The sequence below is a fragment of the Uloborus diversus genome, chromosome 8 (genome assembly GCF_026930045.1).
Source record: "Uloborus diversus isolate 005 chromosome 8, Udiv.v.3.1, whole genome shotgun sequence".
Classification (NCBI taxonomy): domain Eukaryota; kingdom Metazoa; phylum Arthropoda; class Arachnida; order Araneae; family Uloboridae; genus Uloborus; species Uloborus diversus.
Genome location: NC_072738.1, coordinates 14,392,831 through 14,409,660, shown reverse-complemented (window position 1 = coordinate 14,409,660; position 16,830 = coordinate 14,392,831). Strand labels below are relative to the sequence as shown.

General features: G+C 34.7%; 1 protein-coding gene across 2 annotated transcripts in view; it reads right to left on the bottom strand.

The window, feature by feature from the left end:
- LOC129227302 (tolloid-like protein 2) overlaps positions 1-16,830 on the bottom strand; it is a 209,626-nt gene that overhangs the window by 164,133 nt on the left and 28,663 nt on the right. For both annotated transcript variants that reach the window (XM_054861841.1, XM_054861842.1), the window contains exons 2-3: positions 15,438-15,647; positions 3,586-3,744 (exon numbers count right to left, since the gene is read on the bottom strand). In XM_054861841.1, the coding sequence (XP_054717816.1) occupies positions 3,586-3,744; positions 15,438-15,647 (369 nt within the window). The remainder of the gene's footprint in view (positions 1-3,585; positions 3,745-15,437; positions 15,648-16,830) is intronic.

Genomic DNA, 16,830 nt, shown 5'->3' with positions numbered 1-16,830 from the left:
AAAGGACGACACATACTTTTACTTTTTTCTACGAAATATCTGTTATCGCAAAAAACGTCTCACTCAATTTACAAAGTATGTATCCTATTTAATCGTCCCTGAATAAAATTTGAGTAATCGTTCGTGATGTTTATACTTATTCTGCCGTTCCAACCTCAAAAGCAGTATCTCCACTTGTTGCCTATTTTTAGTGAACTGCTTTTAAATAGGTTTAGTACGATAATGTATGTCATCCTACAACGCTAGAAAGCCAATAAGAACACTAAAATATAAAGAAACTGCGCAGTTACCCAATACCAGGGTAGGTGCCCAGCGTACCTACGTAGTTTCCTACCAGCAAAAAGAGCTTGAAATACTCCTTTTCTAGTAGTTACCAATTTGGCAGTTACTGCGTCTTTAGTTTACGCGGCAGTATGGTACTGTATAGTTGTACAGTTGCGCACAGCAAAGATTTAAGATCAAAGACTTTTTTTATTGTATCTAGTAGCTAACTTCTTGGAAGAAACTGTAATATTACCATAGTATACTTCCAATTTGTCATTCTTGCAGTCAGGAGGTTCGCCTTCCAGCCGTAGGTCGTCAATCGTTAGTTCAACATGCTGTTCATCTGGTGCACGAACAACATGAGCACAATGTGCATTGGAAGGATAGTCGCTGGGATAATTTGGGGATGTGACGTATGCTCCACCGTGGAAACTTAAGTTAATTTCTGACCAGCAAGACGAACCTAAAAAGTTAAAAAGTAAGTCATTATATTTTAAAAGATAGTCAACAAAGGGAAATGAGAAACTCCTAAAGATATATTTTCTCAACAATTGACATACTCACATTGCATGTTTTATACAAAAAATAAGCTTTTAATACACCAGTTAAAAAATTATGAATGAATTTGCATCATTAATTAGTAAATAGTATTGAACCCTAATAAAAAAGTTTTGTCTCCAAGAAACTTGTTTAATCTGATCAACTACGAGAACTAAGGTTTAATAAAAAATTAAAAAAATAAATCGACTCCCACTGCTTACTTTCTTTTAAAATGAAACTCACTGGCCATGATATATAAAAATTTTAAATTTAATTTTTTTTTCAATATAACAAAGGAAAATCAGTACTACATTTTGTTTAGCGTGAAAATGCCAAGTTTTAAACGGGAATAACCAAATGTGCTGCGTTTTCCTCACAAAATCTGCAGAAGTTCACCTGCAGCAATTTTGAAGAATTCTGCAGATATTTTAAAGATTTGAGGCTTTACCTTCAGAAAAACTGCAGCTTTCATGCAGAAATCTGCAGTTTTCCTGCTGAAAATTGGTGATCTTTGATCACCCGCCAACCCGCCCGGTCCCGTATCCGCCCTCGCAGATCAAGCGATAAATGCTTGTCTACGTATGTACTTTTTCTCCATACAGAAATTTTTAATGTACCTAATGAGTACTTTTTTTTTGTATAGCCAGCTCTTAGTCTATTGTTCTAAATTAGTTTCTAAAAGTTTCAAAGAATTGCAATGAATGCATATGAATTTACCAGAAAGTATTTCATAATGTCTTGGGCAAATAATACAATGGAATATTGAGAGAGTATTTCATTTAAAATAAAACACCCGATTGCAATATCTACTGTCTAAATTTAATTTAGAACGAAAAACCAGAAACAAGAACTTCCTTTTTATCAGAAATAAACTATACAAATTATTCGTTTTTAATTATTTTAGTACACAAACCAGAATCATAAATCCATAATCTTGGAGGTAACCATCCCTCCAAGAGCACCACCTCAAATGCTACGTTGTAATCCCCCCCCCCGAATTAGAGCCCCCCCCCCAAAAAAATGACCCTTTTAAAATAACCTTCCGCTAAAAATTTCATTAGTTTAGTTTGTTCAATAACTCCCCCCCCCCCGTGGACACCTCGAATCACTAATGATAATTTATACAAAAAAAAAATGTCACCAATGGATACAATTTTGCTGACAGTTTCACTGATACTTATTGTGCAGCTCTGGTTAGTTGAGCTGTGACCTTGACTATGTTTACCTGCTTTAGGGAAGTTTAATGCTAAATAGACGTGTTATTGCCTCGGATTTTAGTTCGAATATTTTTGAAAAACTACTAAGAAAATTTCTCAACTCAACTTAGCGCCAATTACTGCTCCATATTCTCCGAAACAGAGGTAAACATTGTCAGAGTCGGAGCTCAATTTCTCAGAGCCTCACAATAAATAGTATTTCTTTTGTATTTTGGCTTCTAATTCTCCTATACTGGAGTTTTTCAGATATTTCTTTCCCATAATGGTGCAGCCTAACTTTAAAATATTCAAATAAGATAGATTTTATTAAAAATATTGGATGATTTTCAAGTGGGGATTGGTTTATCGTGTGTTTCAAAAGTACAGAAAAAATGTTAGGATGGATTTCCCGGAAACAATACGACAAAAGTAACTACATAGTATTGTAGTTGCGCAATTTTCCTTCAGGTTCTCTTCGGAAACTTCTTTCAGCTATTCTGCACAAGATTACTACAACTTTCCCATGCTTAGTAAGTCCCCCCTATTTTTTCTTGAAACTAAGTCTGTAATGCAAGAATCTTTGCATATTTCATCAATGCACTCGAAACATTGTAAATTTTTTTTCAGTTTTCTAAAAACAAATCCCGCTATATATGATACAACATCGGTAAAGTATCTGTTAAGGCTTTCAAAATTTGTATCAGAAATTTCCTGCTCCCCCCCCCCCGCCCCAGTACAAACCGTTAAAAATCCTGACAGATATTTCTACCAGCGATAACGGAAGGAGGACAGCATTCACTTTTTTGTTTTAACAAAAGTGTTTGCCTTTTTATATCTGGAATACCCTACTTTTGTTTAAAAAGCTTCATAAACAAATGCATTTAGTTACAAAAAAAAAAAAAAAAAAACATAATTATTCCAAAATTAAGGTGCTTAAAACATATCTTTAGAATAAAATTTTTTGTCTTGTCTATAGCATTTTTTATGGTATTTGGTCATATCATAGGATGAGTAATATTACTTGGTAACTGAAATTTGGGAAAAACAAAATGTTTTACTTTTGCTGAAAGCTCCTTTCATGATTATAAGAGAATGTGATATACCAAAAAAAAAAAAGCACAACTTACCTTTTATGTTTTAAATGTAGTTAAAATCCTTCTAGAATAATTTTTTTCAGTATATGATAACAAATTTCATCATATAATAAGCTAGAATATGCATTTTAGTTAAAAGAAAATAGCTTCGATTTGATGACGTAGCCCCTAGCAACCAATTCAACAATATGCCCTTGCGTTGCGACGGTAATGGTTTGTTACATGTTTTTGTGTTAATAACTTAGATTTTTTCAATAATCCAGTTTTTTAAGTTTGAAAATCGATGTTTGGATTTTCAGTGCATATGATGAATAAGCATAACATCTATCGAAGTATGCAAATATGTGGGTTTTGATAGTTTGAAAAACATTTTTCGAAAATAGAAGAACAACCTCTTTAATCAAAATTTATTTTTTTCTTTTTTTTTTCATTTTCAAGATGCAAAACTTAAAAAAGTGTTATACTCGCATTAAAAAGACTAATATTCTTACTTGACTTTACGAATGCATGAAATCCTTTATAAACAATGGCATGGTTGGACTGGAACACCAATTTCATCCTCCTGTTTCTTGGACTGGATAGCTTTATGTTATATAAATTCCCACAAAACGTGTTATTCAATATCCACTGATAGGTGTCAAAATTTTTCTCTGTGAATAAGAAATAAAAGTTAATGTTTAAAAGTGTTCAACATTTATTATTTTTTTTTTTTGGAAATTGGGTTACTAACAAAAGAAAAAGTAATAACTTTAAGAAAGTTAGTACAAGAAATACATTTTTCTTTTGGGTAAATTAGACGGTGAACGAATGTTTAAGCGCAGTTTCGTTTTCGGAAATTTATAGAATGACCATCTTTACCCGCACGGCAATGCCCGTGCTAAGAATTTGATTGAAATCAAAATAAATAAAAATCACTTCTCCTCCTCCTCCCCGTCGCTCTCTGATTAGATGTAAAATAATCATTTTTCTTTACCTAAAATTCGTACACACCCATTTAAAAAAAACTATAAAAGATTCATTGAAATTTAAAAAAAAATTACATAAACATTAAATTACATTAACAGTCGCTGTGAAATGTAAAATAATTTACCAAATTTATTGTTTATCGCTTAAATCGCCAGCGGACACGCCACCGAAACCCTGTCAAAGCCTAACAATCTGATTTTTTTACCCGACTGTGTGTGCGTGACGCAAAGGAGGGTAATGTGGTTATGAGGCTGTGTATTTATGTTTGTTCCTATGTGGCGTTGTAGAGGCTAAACGTCTTGGCAAATTTTGATGTTTCTTACGTCGATCGATTTGTGTAAACATTGGGAGTGGCCACAAAACACATGACAATAAACAAAATTCACCATATAAACAACCAATCGCCAATTGTAAGTTCAGGATCGCGTCGCACGCTACCTGTGTGCGGGCAGGTAGCGTTTTCACTGCCTGAATTTTTTGTTTACTAAGTCAATTTTCATATATTCGATAGTCGATTTTCATCTCTAACATGTTGCATTTGTTTTTGTCGTGTTTCAGGTGACTGAGTTTCGGGCGGAACTTTCTGTTGGCATAAAATATTATTTTATTTTTGTTCTCGGTCCACAGCCGATAATTTAAAGAAAATATTTTAAAGTTAATTGTTACCTACTTTAAGCACAGTCTGGTAAAAGTAGAATTCAACTAGTTGGTGCTAACACTTCAATCGACAATTCCCCCACGCCATAATTAATGGCGACTGTTTGCTAAAACCAATGAAGATTGCATGTCTCGATGTGTTGATTCAGAAAAAGTTGAGTTGTCACCTGATTGATTCGAATTAATTCCACTTGTTGTCCGCACGTGCCATGGAGAGGAGTACGAATATTCGCGGCAGTGGAATAAACAATTGAGTGATAGTGGCAGTTGTAGTTAGTGTGGTGACGTCATCGAGGCATGGAATCTTATTGGCAGATGAAACATATATATTGAGGCGAGGGGCATTTTTTTTTCCACCTCATCAATTATTGCATGCTATGCATACCTCTCCTACTCCAACAATCTCACAACGAAGTCAGGTAAAAGGGGGTTCACCCCCTCCGCCTGTTAGCTATTTCATGGCTTGGCTTCTCTCTCTCTTCTCAACGATCCCCAGTTTTGTTTTGATCGTGAAGCCTAGTTCGGCTCACGTGTGGGGGGGGGGGGGTTCCCCGCGGTGCTAGCGGGGTTTTTTGGTGGTGTGTGAATATTCACCTTGCCTTTCAAGTAGTGGAATTTTCCAAGTCCTGGAATTAGAATGAGTCCAGGTGAAGAAACACTTGTGTTGTGTCCGGCCAATTGATATTGCCGAGGAAGTGAGTTCCGAAAATTCTACCTGATATGTTCACCGAATCTTCGAACTGTCTAACGTTGCCTACCTGCTAAGGGCGTTCCTGAAGTGTGATCCCGAAGACTTTTTGTGCTCCTGGATGTGAATCCTACGGACTGGCCACTGACTTCATCGACAGATTGGTGACATTTTTCTTTTACTTATTGGAACCACTTTTGTTGTGATATTTTGGGGTGTTCTTTTATGGGGATATTGTATTACAGTTCTAGTCATATTTAATAAATGTATTTTTCTGAAATATGTTTTTTGCCTGTCTCCAACTTGACATTACACGGCCAGTTAAAGTTGGCTTAGTTTAAATCTCTTAAACTTTGAATTTTTAAACTTAACTTAAATTATGCCAACAAAGTGGTAGCAGAGCTCGGTCGAATGTCTTTTTAGTTGGAGACAAATTTGCAAAAATTTTCAGAAATATGGAACGGGATTATCGAAACATTAAGAAACTTAACTCCTGCAATTGGGCAACATGGTCCAAAAATATGAAAATGGTTTGATAGAAAGAGATTTATGGGAATTAACCCAAACAAAATTAGAAGAAGGTATTTCGGCAGAAATAAAGAAACGGAGGGGCCAAGCAGTGGCAATTATTTACCTCAACATAGAGGATGAGTTAAAACAACTGATTGACGATTTAGACGATCCGTATGCAGTATGGACGTCATTGAAGTTGAATTTTGAACCTCCGTCTTTAGCCCGTGTTGCCGGATTGTGGGAGGAGTTTTTTTCTAGTAGAATTAATGAAAAAGAAACTATTGGAATGTTCGCGGCTCGATTGAAGTGTTTGCTCCGACAGTTGGAGGAGAATGGCTATAAAATGGATGAGAAATTTAAAGGATTTCAACTAATACGTAGTTTGGATCAAAATTTCAGGGGGATAGTATAAAATATTTATAGGTGGGATGAAAATAAATTTAATTTTTCAAATGTTTTGAATGAACTTTTGGCAGAAGAGGGAAGATTAAAATTTTTAGGAAATGAAAAATTTGGAAATAGTAGTTCAGGTGTTAATGCTTTTTCTGTTCAAAATAAACCCCAGACTGGGCGGAAAGTTGAAAATGTTAATAAATTTGAAACAAGAGTTTGCTTCATATGTGGCAAAAGGGGGCATATTTCGGCTCGGTGTTGGAGCAGAAAACCAAATAATCAAAATAAAGGTAACTAGTCGACCCGTGCGGAACTCCGCACTGTGCTTCGAATCGTTTCATAAGGCATTTCGCTCTTTAAAAATTTCAAAGGAAGAACATTAGGAAGAAGAACCGAAAAAAAGTTAGAGCAGAAGAGAAGGCATGTAATTTAAAGACATCAGTAACAAAACTTGTTAAATACAATGTTGTGATAATTTGATCATCGCTCACCTTTTGGTCGTACATATTTTCAATGCAAACATAAATATCATTAAAAGTAGCTGAGTAAGTGACTCGTGAAAAAGCAATAATTGTGCATGTGAAAAAACAGGTTGTGGCAAATACAGTTCTGCCCATGTGAGCATCTGACAGGAAAAAAAAAGAAACATTAAAGATATATTTATTGGCACGGATTCGAATTCGAATCATTCTGATTAACAGCCTGACACCCCAACAAACCTAGCAATTGCGCCTTCCTTTTCGAAAGCTATTCATTGAAGGAATGCGTAGTAAAAAACAGCAAAAAAGCTTTTTGCCAAAAAAATAAAATAAAATAATAATAATAATAATAAGATTATGCTTCTATATTTTGTCATTAGCCAGCACGATACGATTTAAAATTATTCGTAAAGCATGGAATTTGATTAAAGAATGACGAAGATCTCACGTAGTGATGGAAATAAGCATTCTAGTGAAGTAATAATTTAGATTGAAAATAAGTGTTTTTATCTTTGAATATTGAACTATTTCACATAGAAGATTGCTTTAACCGTTACGGCTTAAATGCCCGCACATGTTTCTCTTTTAATCAAACACTTAAAATTCAAAACCAAAACCAGTTGAACTGAGTTCGTTTTTTAAGTGTAATTTTTCGAACGTAGACAAAATGTTTTTTTTTTTTTCAGCAGAAAGCAGAGGAGTAGAAAATGATTTCTTGCTAATGAAGTTGATAATAATTTTAATGCTTTATATCGTATTTGCGCGAATAAAAAATCAAAGGTTTACTGGGTGAAACTCGTAGTTTTCATTTGGCGTAGTATTTTTTCATTTGTACAAAAGGTTGAACACTGCTATTAGAAACATCTACATTTCAGCATACAATGAAAATGTTTTTCTGCACAAAAAGGATTTCCTTTAGGTAAATTTAATACTTTTTTATGCTTATATTATGCTGAGTGATCTGGATGTAGTCAGAGCTTTAAAAAAAGGAAGAACACCCTTCGATTAACAGTCAACTTATCTTAATGATAACTGTAGCCTGCATAAAGGTGTCGAAACACCAAGTAGCATTTCCACTGCATTTATTTTATTATACGTGTATGTTATGAGTACATGTAATGTGTAATACTAATATAAATTTGATATTATGTCGGAGAGCCCAGGCTTGCCCGAAGTTCAGATAGTTGATAGCCGAACGCTCTACCAAAAAAAAAACTTATCAATTTAACCAAACAACTAATTCCATTGCTTTTAAGCTTTATTAAAATATGAACACACACACAAAGGCTTTTTTTTTTTTTTTTTTGCCGAAAGCGACGTAAAAAATTGGAAAACTGCATTAGAACTTTGCAAAAAAAAAAAAAAAAAAAAGCATAAGAACTACAGGCTGCATCAAGGTTTTCAAACAGCAAGGGGCGTTTTCTAAAACTTGATTTTTCGACCGTAAGTCTATTTTTCATCATTAGCCAGCCTGATAAGTTTTAAAATGAGAAGGGAGTAATATATAAGATAAGATATTGAAGAGAAATGTTTTTTTTTTTTTTGAAACTTTTTACAATTCGTTACCGCAGGCTGCTTGAACCGTTATGACTTAGATGGCAGCACGTGTTCATCATTTAACAGCACGGTTGAAATACAAAATAAATTGAACTATGCTCTATTTTAAGCGTAGCTTTTTGAATGTAGTAAAAATGTGATAAGCTATTTTTTTTTCTTTTTTTTTGCAAAAAGAAGAAGAAATATATATTTTACCCTTCAAATTGAGGAAGTATTTTTTTTTAATTTGTACAAAGAGTCAAAACCTCATTAGAAGAATATATATTTCAATATACGATTGATTATTTTTTTTCTGAACAAAAAACAATTATATTGTAGTCTGAAATCTTAAACCTGTTACTTATATTTTCGCTTACACTATGCTTTAATTTTCTTACCAAAGCCAAAGCTTTAAAAAAGAAAAAAAAAACGTACAATTCAGAAGTAATTTAGCACAAAGTCACATTAAGTTTTCATAAGAGCAAGGAGCGTTTCCTTCTCATTTATTCTATTCCCTCATCTTTGTTATTCACTTAATTAAATGTTCATGCAATGCGCGATATTTCTCAAATTTTTTGGTGCAGATTGTCCGGACGTGGGTCCGAACGCTCATTCTCCTTGTTACGAGGAGAACGCTCTGCCGATCAAGCTATTCAGCTCTGTGATTCATAGTGCAAGTTAAAGTTATAAGTTTAACCGAAAACATCATTCTGGTTCTTTAAAACAGGTTTTTCGGCTGAAAAAAACAATTTTTAGACCATGGGTCTATTTTTCGTCAGTAGCCAGCACTATAAGCTTTAAAATAAAGTGTAAATCAAAGAAATCGATCAAGAATTGAGGAAAATCTGGCGTAGAAACCAAAAACAGGCTACAGAAATAATATATAAGGATCATAATTTTTCCAAACAAAGTAATACCCCTAAGGCTGGAATGTTTTGCACCATCAGTAAAGTATTAGGAGTACAGGCCAATAACACAAATTTGAAGGAAGAAATACCAGTATTTTTACTGGATACAGGTGCCACGGCACATTTCTGTAAAGATAGGGACCTATTTTGTGAATTGAAGCCTGTTAAAAATATAAAAATGGAGGTAGCTGTGGGCAATGTAAATAGTCAAGTCGAGGGGGTAGGGAAAATTGTTTTCGAAATTAAGACAGATGGTAAGCTAGTAACCATCACATTGAATGAGGTCTATTATGCTCCAACACTTAGAAGAAATTTGCTTTCCGGATCCAGGATAGACAGTCTTGGTTTTTCTTTAAGGTGGTATCCTGGTAAAATATGTATTTTTAACAATGATGGTATCAAACTTTTCTCTGCATTTTTAATTGATAAATTGTATTTTGTAAAACCCACCTCATTTTTAAGTAATCAAAGTAGTGACTCACCACCAAATATAAATGTAACCGAGGTCAAAGGATTAGACCTGGAGTTGTGGCACGAACGGTTTTGCCATATTAATTACTACAGCATTTTGGAAACAGAAAAAAGGAACTGTGTCAAAGGGCTTGATATAAAAGGTAAAAACCGGCCAGACTGTAAGCCTTGTAGTATGGCGAAAAAAAGAAGGTGTTCATTTAAGTCCACCCCAGGGATAAGGTATAGAAGACAACTTGAGCTTCTTTTCATGGATCTAGCAGGGCCATTTCCGGTGGAGTCACTAGGGGGGGGGGATATATTTTCACAATAATTGATGATTTTTCAAGGAAGTCCACTATTTACTTTCTAAAGTCAAAAGATGAAGCTTTTAAATATTTTCTTAGATACCAGAGGCATGTAGAGAGAGCCCTCAACAAGAAAATTTTGGCCATAAGGTCTGATAACGGGGGGGAAATTACAAATTCTAATTTTGAGACCCATTTAATTAAAGAAGGCATCAGCATAGAGAGAACCAACCCTTATACTCCTGAACAAAACGGAGTAGTAGAAAGGTACAATTTGACCTTGATGAATGGGGTTAGGGCGATGCTGAAAGACTCTGGACTATAGGAAGAATTTTGGGCGGAAGCCGCCTTATGCTTTAACTATGTCAGGAATAGAACAGTTCTAAAGGAAAGGGGGAAAACCCCATTTGAGCTGTTCTGGGGAAACAAACCTTCAGTAAGGCATTTCCGGAGGTTTGGATGTATTGCCTACAGAGGCATGCCAAAACAAAATTTAATGAAATTTGACTCAAGAAGTAGGAAGGGCATTATGCTTATGGGCTACGCAACCCAAGCAAAAGGGTACAGAATTTGGGACCCAGAGCTAAAGAAAATTTTTGAAACTATCAATGTGGACTTCAGGGGAAATTTAATTTGGGGGAAATCAAATTTGAATGGGAATGTAGACAATGAGGATGGTTATTCTTTTATTAAACCTATGAGTGAAGTTCTCTTAGATAAAGAAACAGATGAAATAAAGGCTCCCACCCCTTGTGAGGAAATTGAATGGGTAAGGGATGCAGTGAAAAGAAAGAAAGGGGACCGTACTGATATCTACTATTATGAAAAGGGAAATAAAACAAGGTTGAGGTCACTCAATGATGTAGAAAAATATTGTAAGGAGAATAACATTGTTTACAATCCTGAACTATTTGATTTCAAGAATAAAAATGTACATAATAACCCTTTGTTTGATATTTTTAATGAATAAATGGAACCCGAGCCAGAGGCAAATTTGTCAGAAGTGCTAATTCCCCAAAACTATAATCAATGCTTAAAAACCCCAGAAGTAAAACATTGGCAAGAAGCCATGTCGGAAGAAATGAAAGTGATTCAAGAAAGGGGGGTGTGGCCGTTAGTTCCCCAGCCAGTTGGTAAACCAGTACTTGGTAATAAGTGGTTCTATGACTTGAAGAGGAATGCCCAGGGGGAAATTGCCAGGTTTAAAAGCAGATTGGTTGCGATGGGAAATAGACAAGTGGCAGGTGAATCGTATTCTCAGGTTTTCTCCCCAGTTATCAATTTCTCCCTGATTAGAATGTTTTTTTTCAATTCTGGTGATATTTCTAGGTTGGAGTCATTTCCAATTAGACGTAAAAAACGCATATCTTTATGCTGATTTGCATGAAGAAATCTATATGCGACAACCACAGGGTTTTGTAATCCCGGGAAAAGAAGACTGGGTATGTCGTCTAAAGAAATCGCTATATGGTCTTCATTAATCGGGGAGAAATTGGTACCTGGAAATTGATAGGGTTCTCCAAGGTCTAAATTTTGTGAAATTTAAATGTAGTAACTGTGTTTATACAAGAAACAGAAATACATTTTTATTGATGTATGTAGACGACATAATAAGTTTTGGAAAAAGTGAAATTATAATTCAGGAAACAATTCAGGATTTATCAAAACATTATGATATTAAAGAATTAGGGAGAACTAAAAAATTATTGGGGGTAGAGTTTGAAGAAATAAATGGGGGGATTTCTATACACCAAAATTCTTATATTGAGATAGTTTGTGAAAATTTCAAAAAGTATCAATACCCATACTCGACCCTCCCAATAGCGAAAGGTACAATTTTATCTTTAGTTGATTGTCAAAAACGGACCAAGAAATTAAAAAAAAGGAGAAAGTACCTTATCGCAATTTATTGGGGTGTTTGTCCTATATAGCAGGGAAAACTAGACCGGATATTGCCTATACAGTTAATTTATTATCTCAATTTCAAGCAAATCCGGGTAAAAAACATTGGCAGTGTTTATTAAGACTTTTAGATTATTTAAAATATACAAATTATTATAAATTAAGTCTATCTGCAATAAATGAAATTAAAATAAATGACTTTTCTGATTCAGACTATGCTGCTAATAGGGACGATAGGATTTCGATGGGGGAATTATTATTTACATTGACAGAGTACCTATTATCTGGCGAACATTTAAACAAAAGTGTGTTTCATTGTCCACCATGGAAGCTGAGTATATCTCTTTAACAGAAGCAGCAAAAGAAGTAGTGTGGTTTAAAAGAATTTAGAAGAAACATCACATTTTGGAATAGCTGGATATAAATTTAACGGGTCTGTGATTAATTGTGACAATATGGCTGCAATAGAATTTTCAAATTCCCCTATAGAAAATTCCAGAACAAAGCATATTGATGTCAGGTATCATTTTTTGAGAAATTTAGTAGAGGAGAATACATTTGAATTAAAATATGTGAAAAGTGCAGAAAATCCTGCGGATACGTTTACCAAGACTCTGACTCGGGGTACCTTGAGAAAAATGTGCAAACTCATTTTTGGTTATTATGAAAATGTAAAAGTTTAATATTCAAATGTGTAAATTTTTCAATGTTTCTCAAAAGTGTTTAAAATTTTTTTAAATTGTTGTTTGAATTTTTCATGTCGTTTTGAAGTGTATCGTGCTGTGTGACCGAGAAGGGGGGGAATTTGTTGGCATAAAATATTATTTTATTTTTATTTTCGGTCTACAGCCGATAATTTAAAGAAAATATTTTAAAGTTAATTGTTACCTACTTTAAGCCCAGTCTAGTAAAAGTAGAATTCAACTAGTTGGTGCTAACACTTCAATCGACAATTCCCCCACGCCATAATTAATGGCGACTGTTTACTAAACCCATTGAAGATTGCATGTCTCGATGTGTTGATTCAGAAAAAGTTGAGTTGTCACCTGATTGATTCAAATTAATTCCACTTGTTGTCCGCACGTGCCATGGAGAGGAGTACGAATATTCGCGGCAGTGGAATAAACAAATGAGTGATAGTGGCAGTTGTAGTTAGTGTGATGACGTCATCGAGGCACGGAATCTCATTGGCAGATGAAACATATATATTGAGGCGAGTGGCTTTTTTTTTTCCACCTCATCAATTATTGCATGCTATGCATACCTCTCCTACTCCAACAATCTCACAACGAAGTCAGGTAAAAGGGGGTTCACCCCCTCCGCCTGTTAGCTATTTCATGGCTTGGCTTCTCTCTCTCTTCTCAACGATCCCCAGTTTTGTTTTGATCGTGAAGCCTAGTTCGGCTCACGTGTGGGGGGGGGGGTTTCCCCGCGGTGCTAGCGGGGTTTTTTGGTGGTGTGTGAATATTCACCTTGCCTTTCAAGTAGTGGAATTTTCCAAGTCCTGGAATTAGAATGAGTCCAGGTGAAGAAACACTTGTTTTGTGTCCGGCCAATTGATATTGCCGGGGAAGTGAGTTCCGAAAATTCTACCTGATATGTTCGCCGAATCTTCGAACTGTCTAACAGTGCCTACCTGCTAAGGGCGTTCCTGAAGTGTGATCCGGAAGACTTTTCGTGCTCCTGGATGTGAATCCTACGGACTGGCCACTGACTTCATCGACAGATTGGTGACATTTTTCTTTTACTTATTGGAACCACTTTTGTTGTGATATTTTGGGGTGTTCTTTTATGGGGATTTTGTATTACAGTTCTAGTCATATTTAATAGATGTATTTTTCTGAAACATGTTTTTTGCTTGTCTCCAACTTGACATTACACGGCCAGTTAAAGTTGGCTTAGTTTAAATCTCTTAAACTTTGGATTTTTAACCTTAACTTTAATTATGCCAACACTTTCTTGAGGTTTTTTTTTTTTATTTTTACGATAAAGATTTAACTGACGACGTTTCCCAGCTAACGTCATCATTTATTATACATGCTGTTAATGAAGCTGTAGTTGACTTTAGTTCACTCATTTTTGCTAAAGGTCAAGCATATGTTATGTAGCTTTAAGCCGAGTTAAGTCCCTACCCTAGAGGGATTAATACCCAGTAGTTTAGACTACCGCAAGTTACTTAATAATCCTCACGATATGAACTCTCTCAATGAAATGAAAGATTGCGAAGTTTACTGTCTTATAATCATAATACCTAAGTCAATGAAAATTAACTAAAATGTGTAAAATAAAAATTACATTTGTTTGGCAAGAAAAAACTCTTCTTTTTAATCTTTGGGTACAAAATGGGGGGAAATGCACTTAGTATATATAAGAAAAACAAGGAAAAGAGGGTTTCCGTAAAAGAAAATCGCTTTTAGTAGAGGGTATGGTTTCTTCGGACGGCCAGCAATGTATAATTTTTGTCTTAAATACCCCTTGAATTTAACACTAAATATATTTCAAACTGAAATATTAAAAAATAAATAAAACTTTGATGACTAAATGAAGTTATTTATTAGCAAAGAAAATTATAATTAATTAATTAATTCAAATATTTTCCTAGCAAAATGCATTTAATTTACTGATTTGCTACATGAGTAAGAAATACATTAGTAAGACAAAATTAAAATTAGCAGGCGGCGCCGTGAAAATCAAACCCCGATGCGACAGAATTATATACGTATTAAGATAAATAAATACCTTTGTGCTAAACAGTAAAGTAAGACAAAACAACGTTAGAAGAAGCACAAATTTGTAAATTACAGCAGACACGTGTTTCGGCGTTACAGGGAACGCCTTTTTCAATGCAAAAAATAATGAGCTTATGGATGAAAAGACATCCGACAAAAGCCGATAAGCTGCATGCTTATCTGCTCTTGGCTTTTGTCGGATGTCTTTTCATCCATAAGCTCATTATTTTTTGCATTGAAAAAGGCTTTCCCTGTAACGCCGAAACACGTGTCTGCTGTAATTTACAATTTTGTGCTTCTTCTAACGTTGTTTTGTCTTACTTTATATACGTATTGTTCAAAAAAAGATACCTCCGTCGAAAAAATGCACCGTTCACGCCAAAACCGCGTGACCTCCTGTGACGTATCGCGCAGTGACGAAAACTGGTCTACGTAGCCACAACGTGTGAAATTTAAAGTTTCTTAGATTTCTCCGAGACCCCTCAACAGATCCAGACAAAATTAACATGGGATCATCTGGGAAGCATAACCTTCCAAACAAAAAAGGAATTTTTCAAATCGGTCCAGTATTCTTGAAGTAATACGAAAACACACATAAAAAGCCGCAAGCCGAAATCATAACCTCCTCTTTTGAAGTCGGTTAAAATGAACTTAAAATGCTCGTTTTCTCGAAGTTAACAATTTGGCAGATACTACTTCCTTAGTTTGAAGGGCAGTAGAGTATTGTACAGTAGTTCATGACAAAGATTTAAGATCAACGATTTTCTTTTATTGCATCTAGTTGCTAACGTCTTAGAGGAAACTGTAATATTACCATAGTAGACTTCCAATTTGTCATTCTTGCAGTCAGGAGGTTCACCTTCCAACAGTAGGTCGTTGATCGTTAGTTCAACATGCTGTTCAATTGGTGCACGAACAACATAAACGCATTCAGCATAGGAAGGATAGTCACTGGGATAATTTGGCGATGTGACGTATGCTCCACCAATGAAATTCAAATCAATTTCTGACCAGCAAGACGAATCTAAAAAGTTTAAAATATAAGTCATTTTATTTTAAAAGATATTCCGAAAAGGGGAACAAGAAACTTTCAAGGAATATTTTCTTGTCGATTGACTTACGCATATTGCATGTTTAATGCAACAAGAAGTTCCTTCTAGAACTAAACAAGCCTACTTTCCCGCATACCAATATCGATTTCCTAGTATCTAATCAATATTCTCAGAATTAGCTAAAAATCGCAAATTGTTTCGAAACTAACTTTTTAACATTTTAACCTGATTTCTAGAAATAAAATATGTCTCCCTCATCTGAAGAAAAAGATGCGTAAAAAATGAATAAACGAACAAATAAAGTAGCAACAACTTTTAAACAAAGTAGCTAATACATTTTTTTTTATTATTTGAAACAATTATTTAATCGCTTTCAAAAAAGAAATAAAAAGAATTAAAAATAAGCTCATTAAAAAAATATATCATATCAAAAACAAAAAATCATTTTTCCCCCTATTTCCAAAAAATAATTAAAAAAAATAAGACATGTACTTTAAAAAATAAATAAAAACAATAAAATGTCAACTTAAAGAACTAATTTTTATGGTCGGAAAAAAAATCGTCTGCCCATATCGCTATGTAGAAACATAAAGGACTCCGAATTTCTCCGCCAAAAACTGAAGTGAATACATAAATTGAAACTTTAGAATAAAAGGCGAAACAAATAAATTTAACAATATTTATTCCACGGTTAAAACCGTGACTGTGGAGACGGCTTCAATCTAATTTTGGGATCAAAGAGTCAGATTCGGGAGTCGAAGGTTTTTAACTCAGAGACTCGGAGTCGGAATCGATCCTTTTCCCATCAAGTCCACAACTCTGCCAAAGTTAAAGGAGTCGGAATCTGACTTATTTTGGAACAAAGGAGTCGGACTTATTTTGGGATAGAGGAGTCGGAGTCAGTAATTTCCCCTCCGTGTCTAAATTTTGGCCAAAGCTACGGAATCAGAGTAGGAGTTGGGAGTCGGAGTCCGACAAATTTTCCGATAAAGGTGTAAAATTTGGAGTCGATTGCCCTAAAATTATAGCAATCGTAGTAGGGAGTTGGTCATCAAGAGCTATTTCCAACAAAATTTGTTTGAAGTAAATCCGCCTTTAAAGTTCGTGATCTATATTAACATTTAGTTTCGCCGTTAGGCCGCAGGGGCGTGCGCA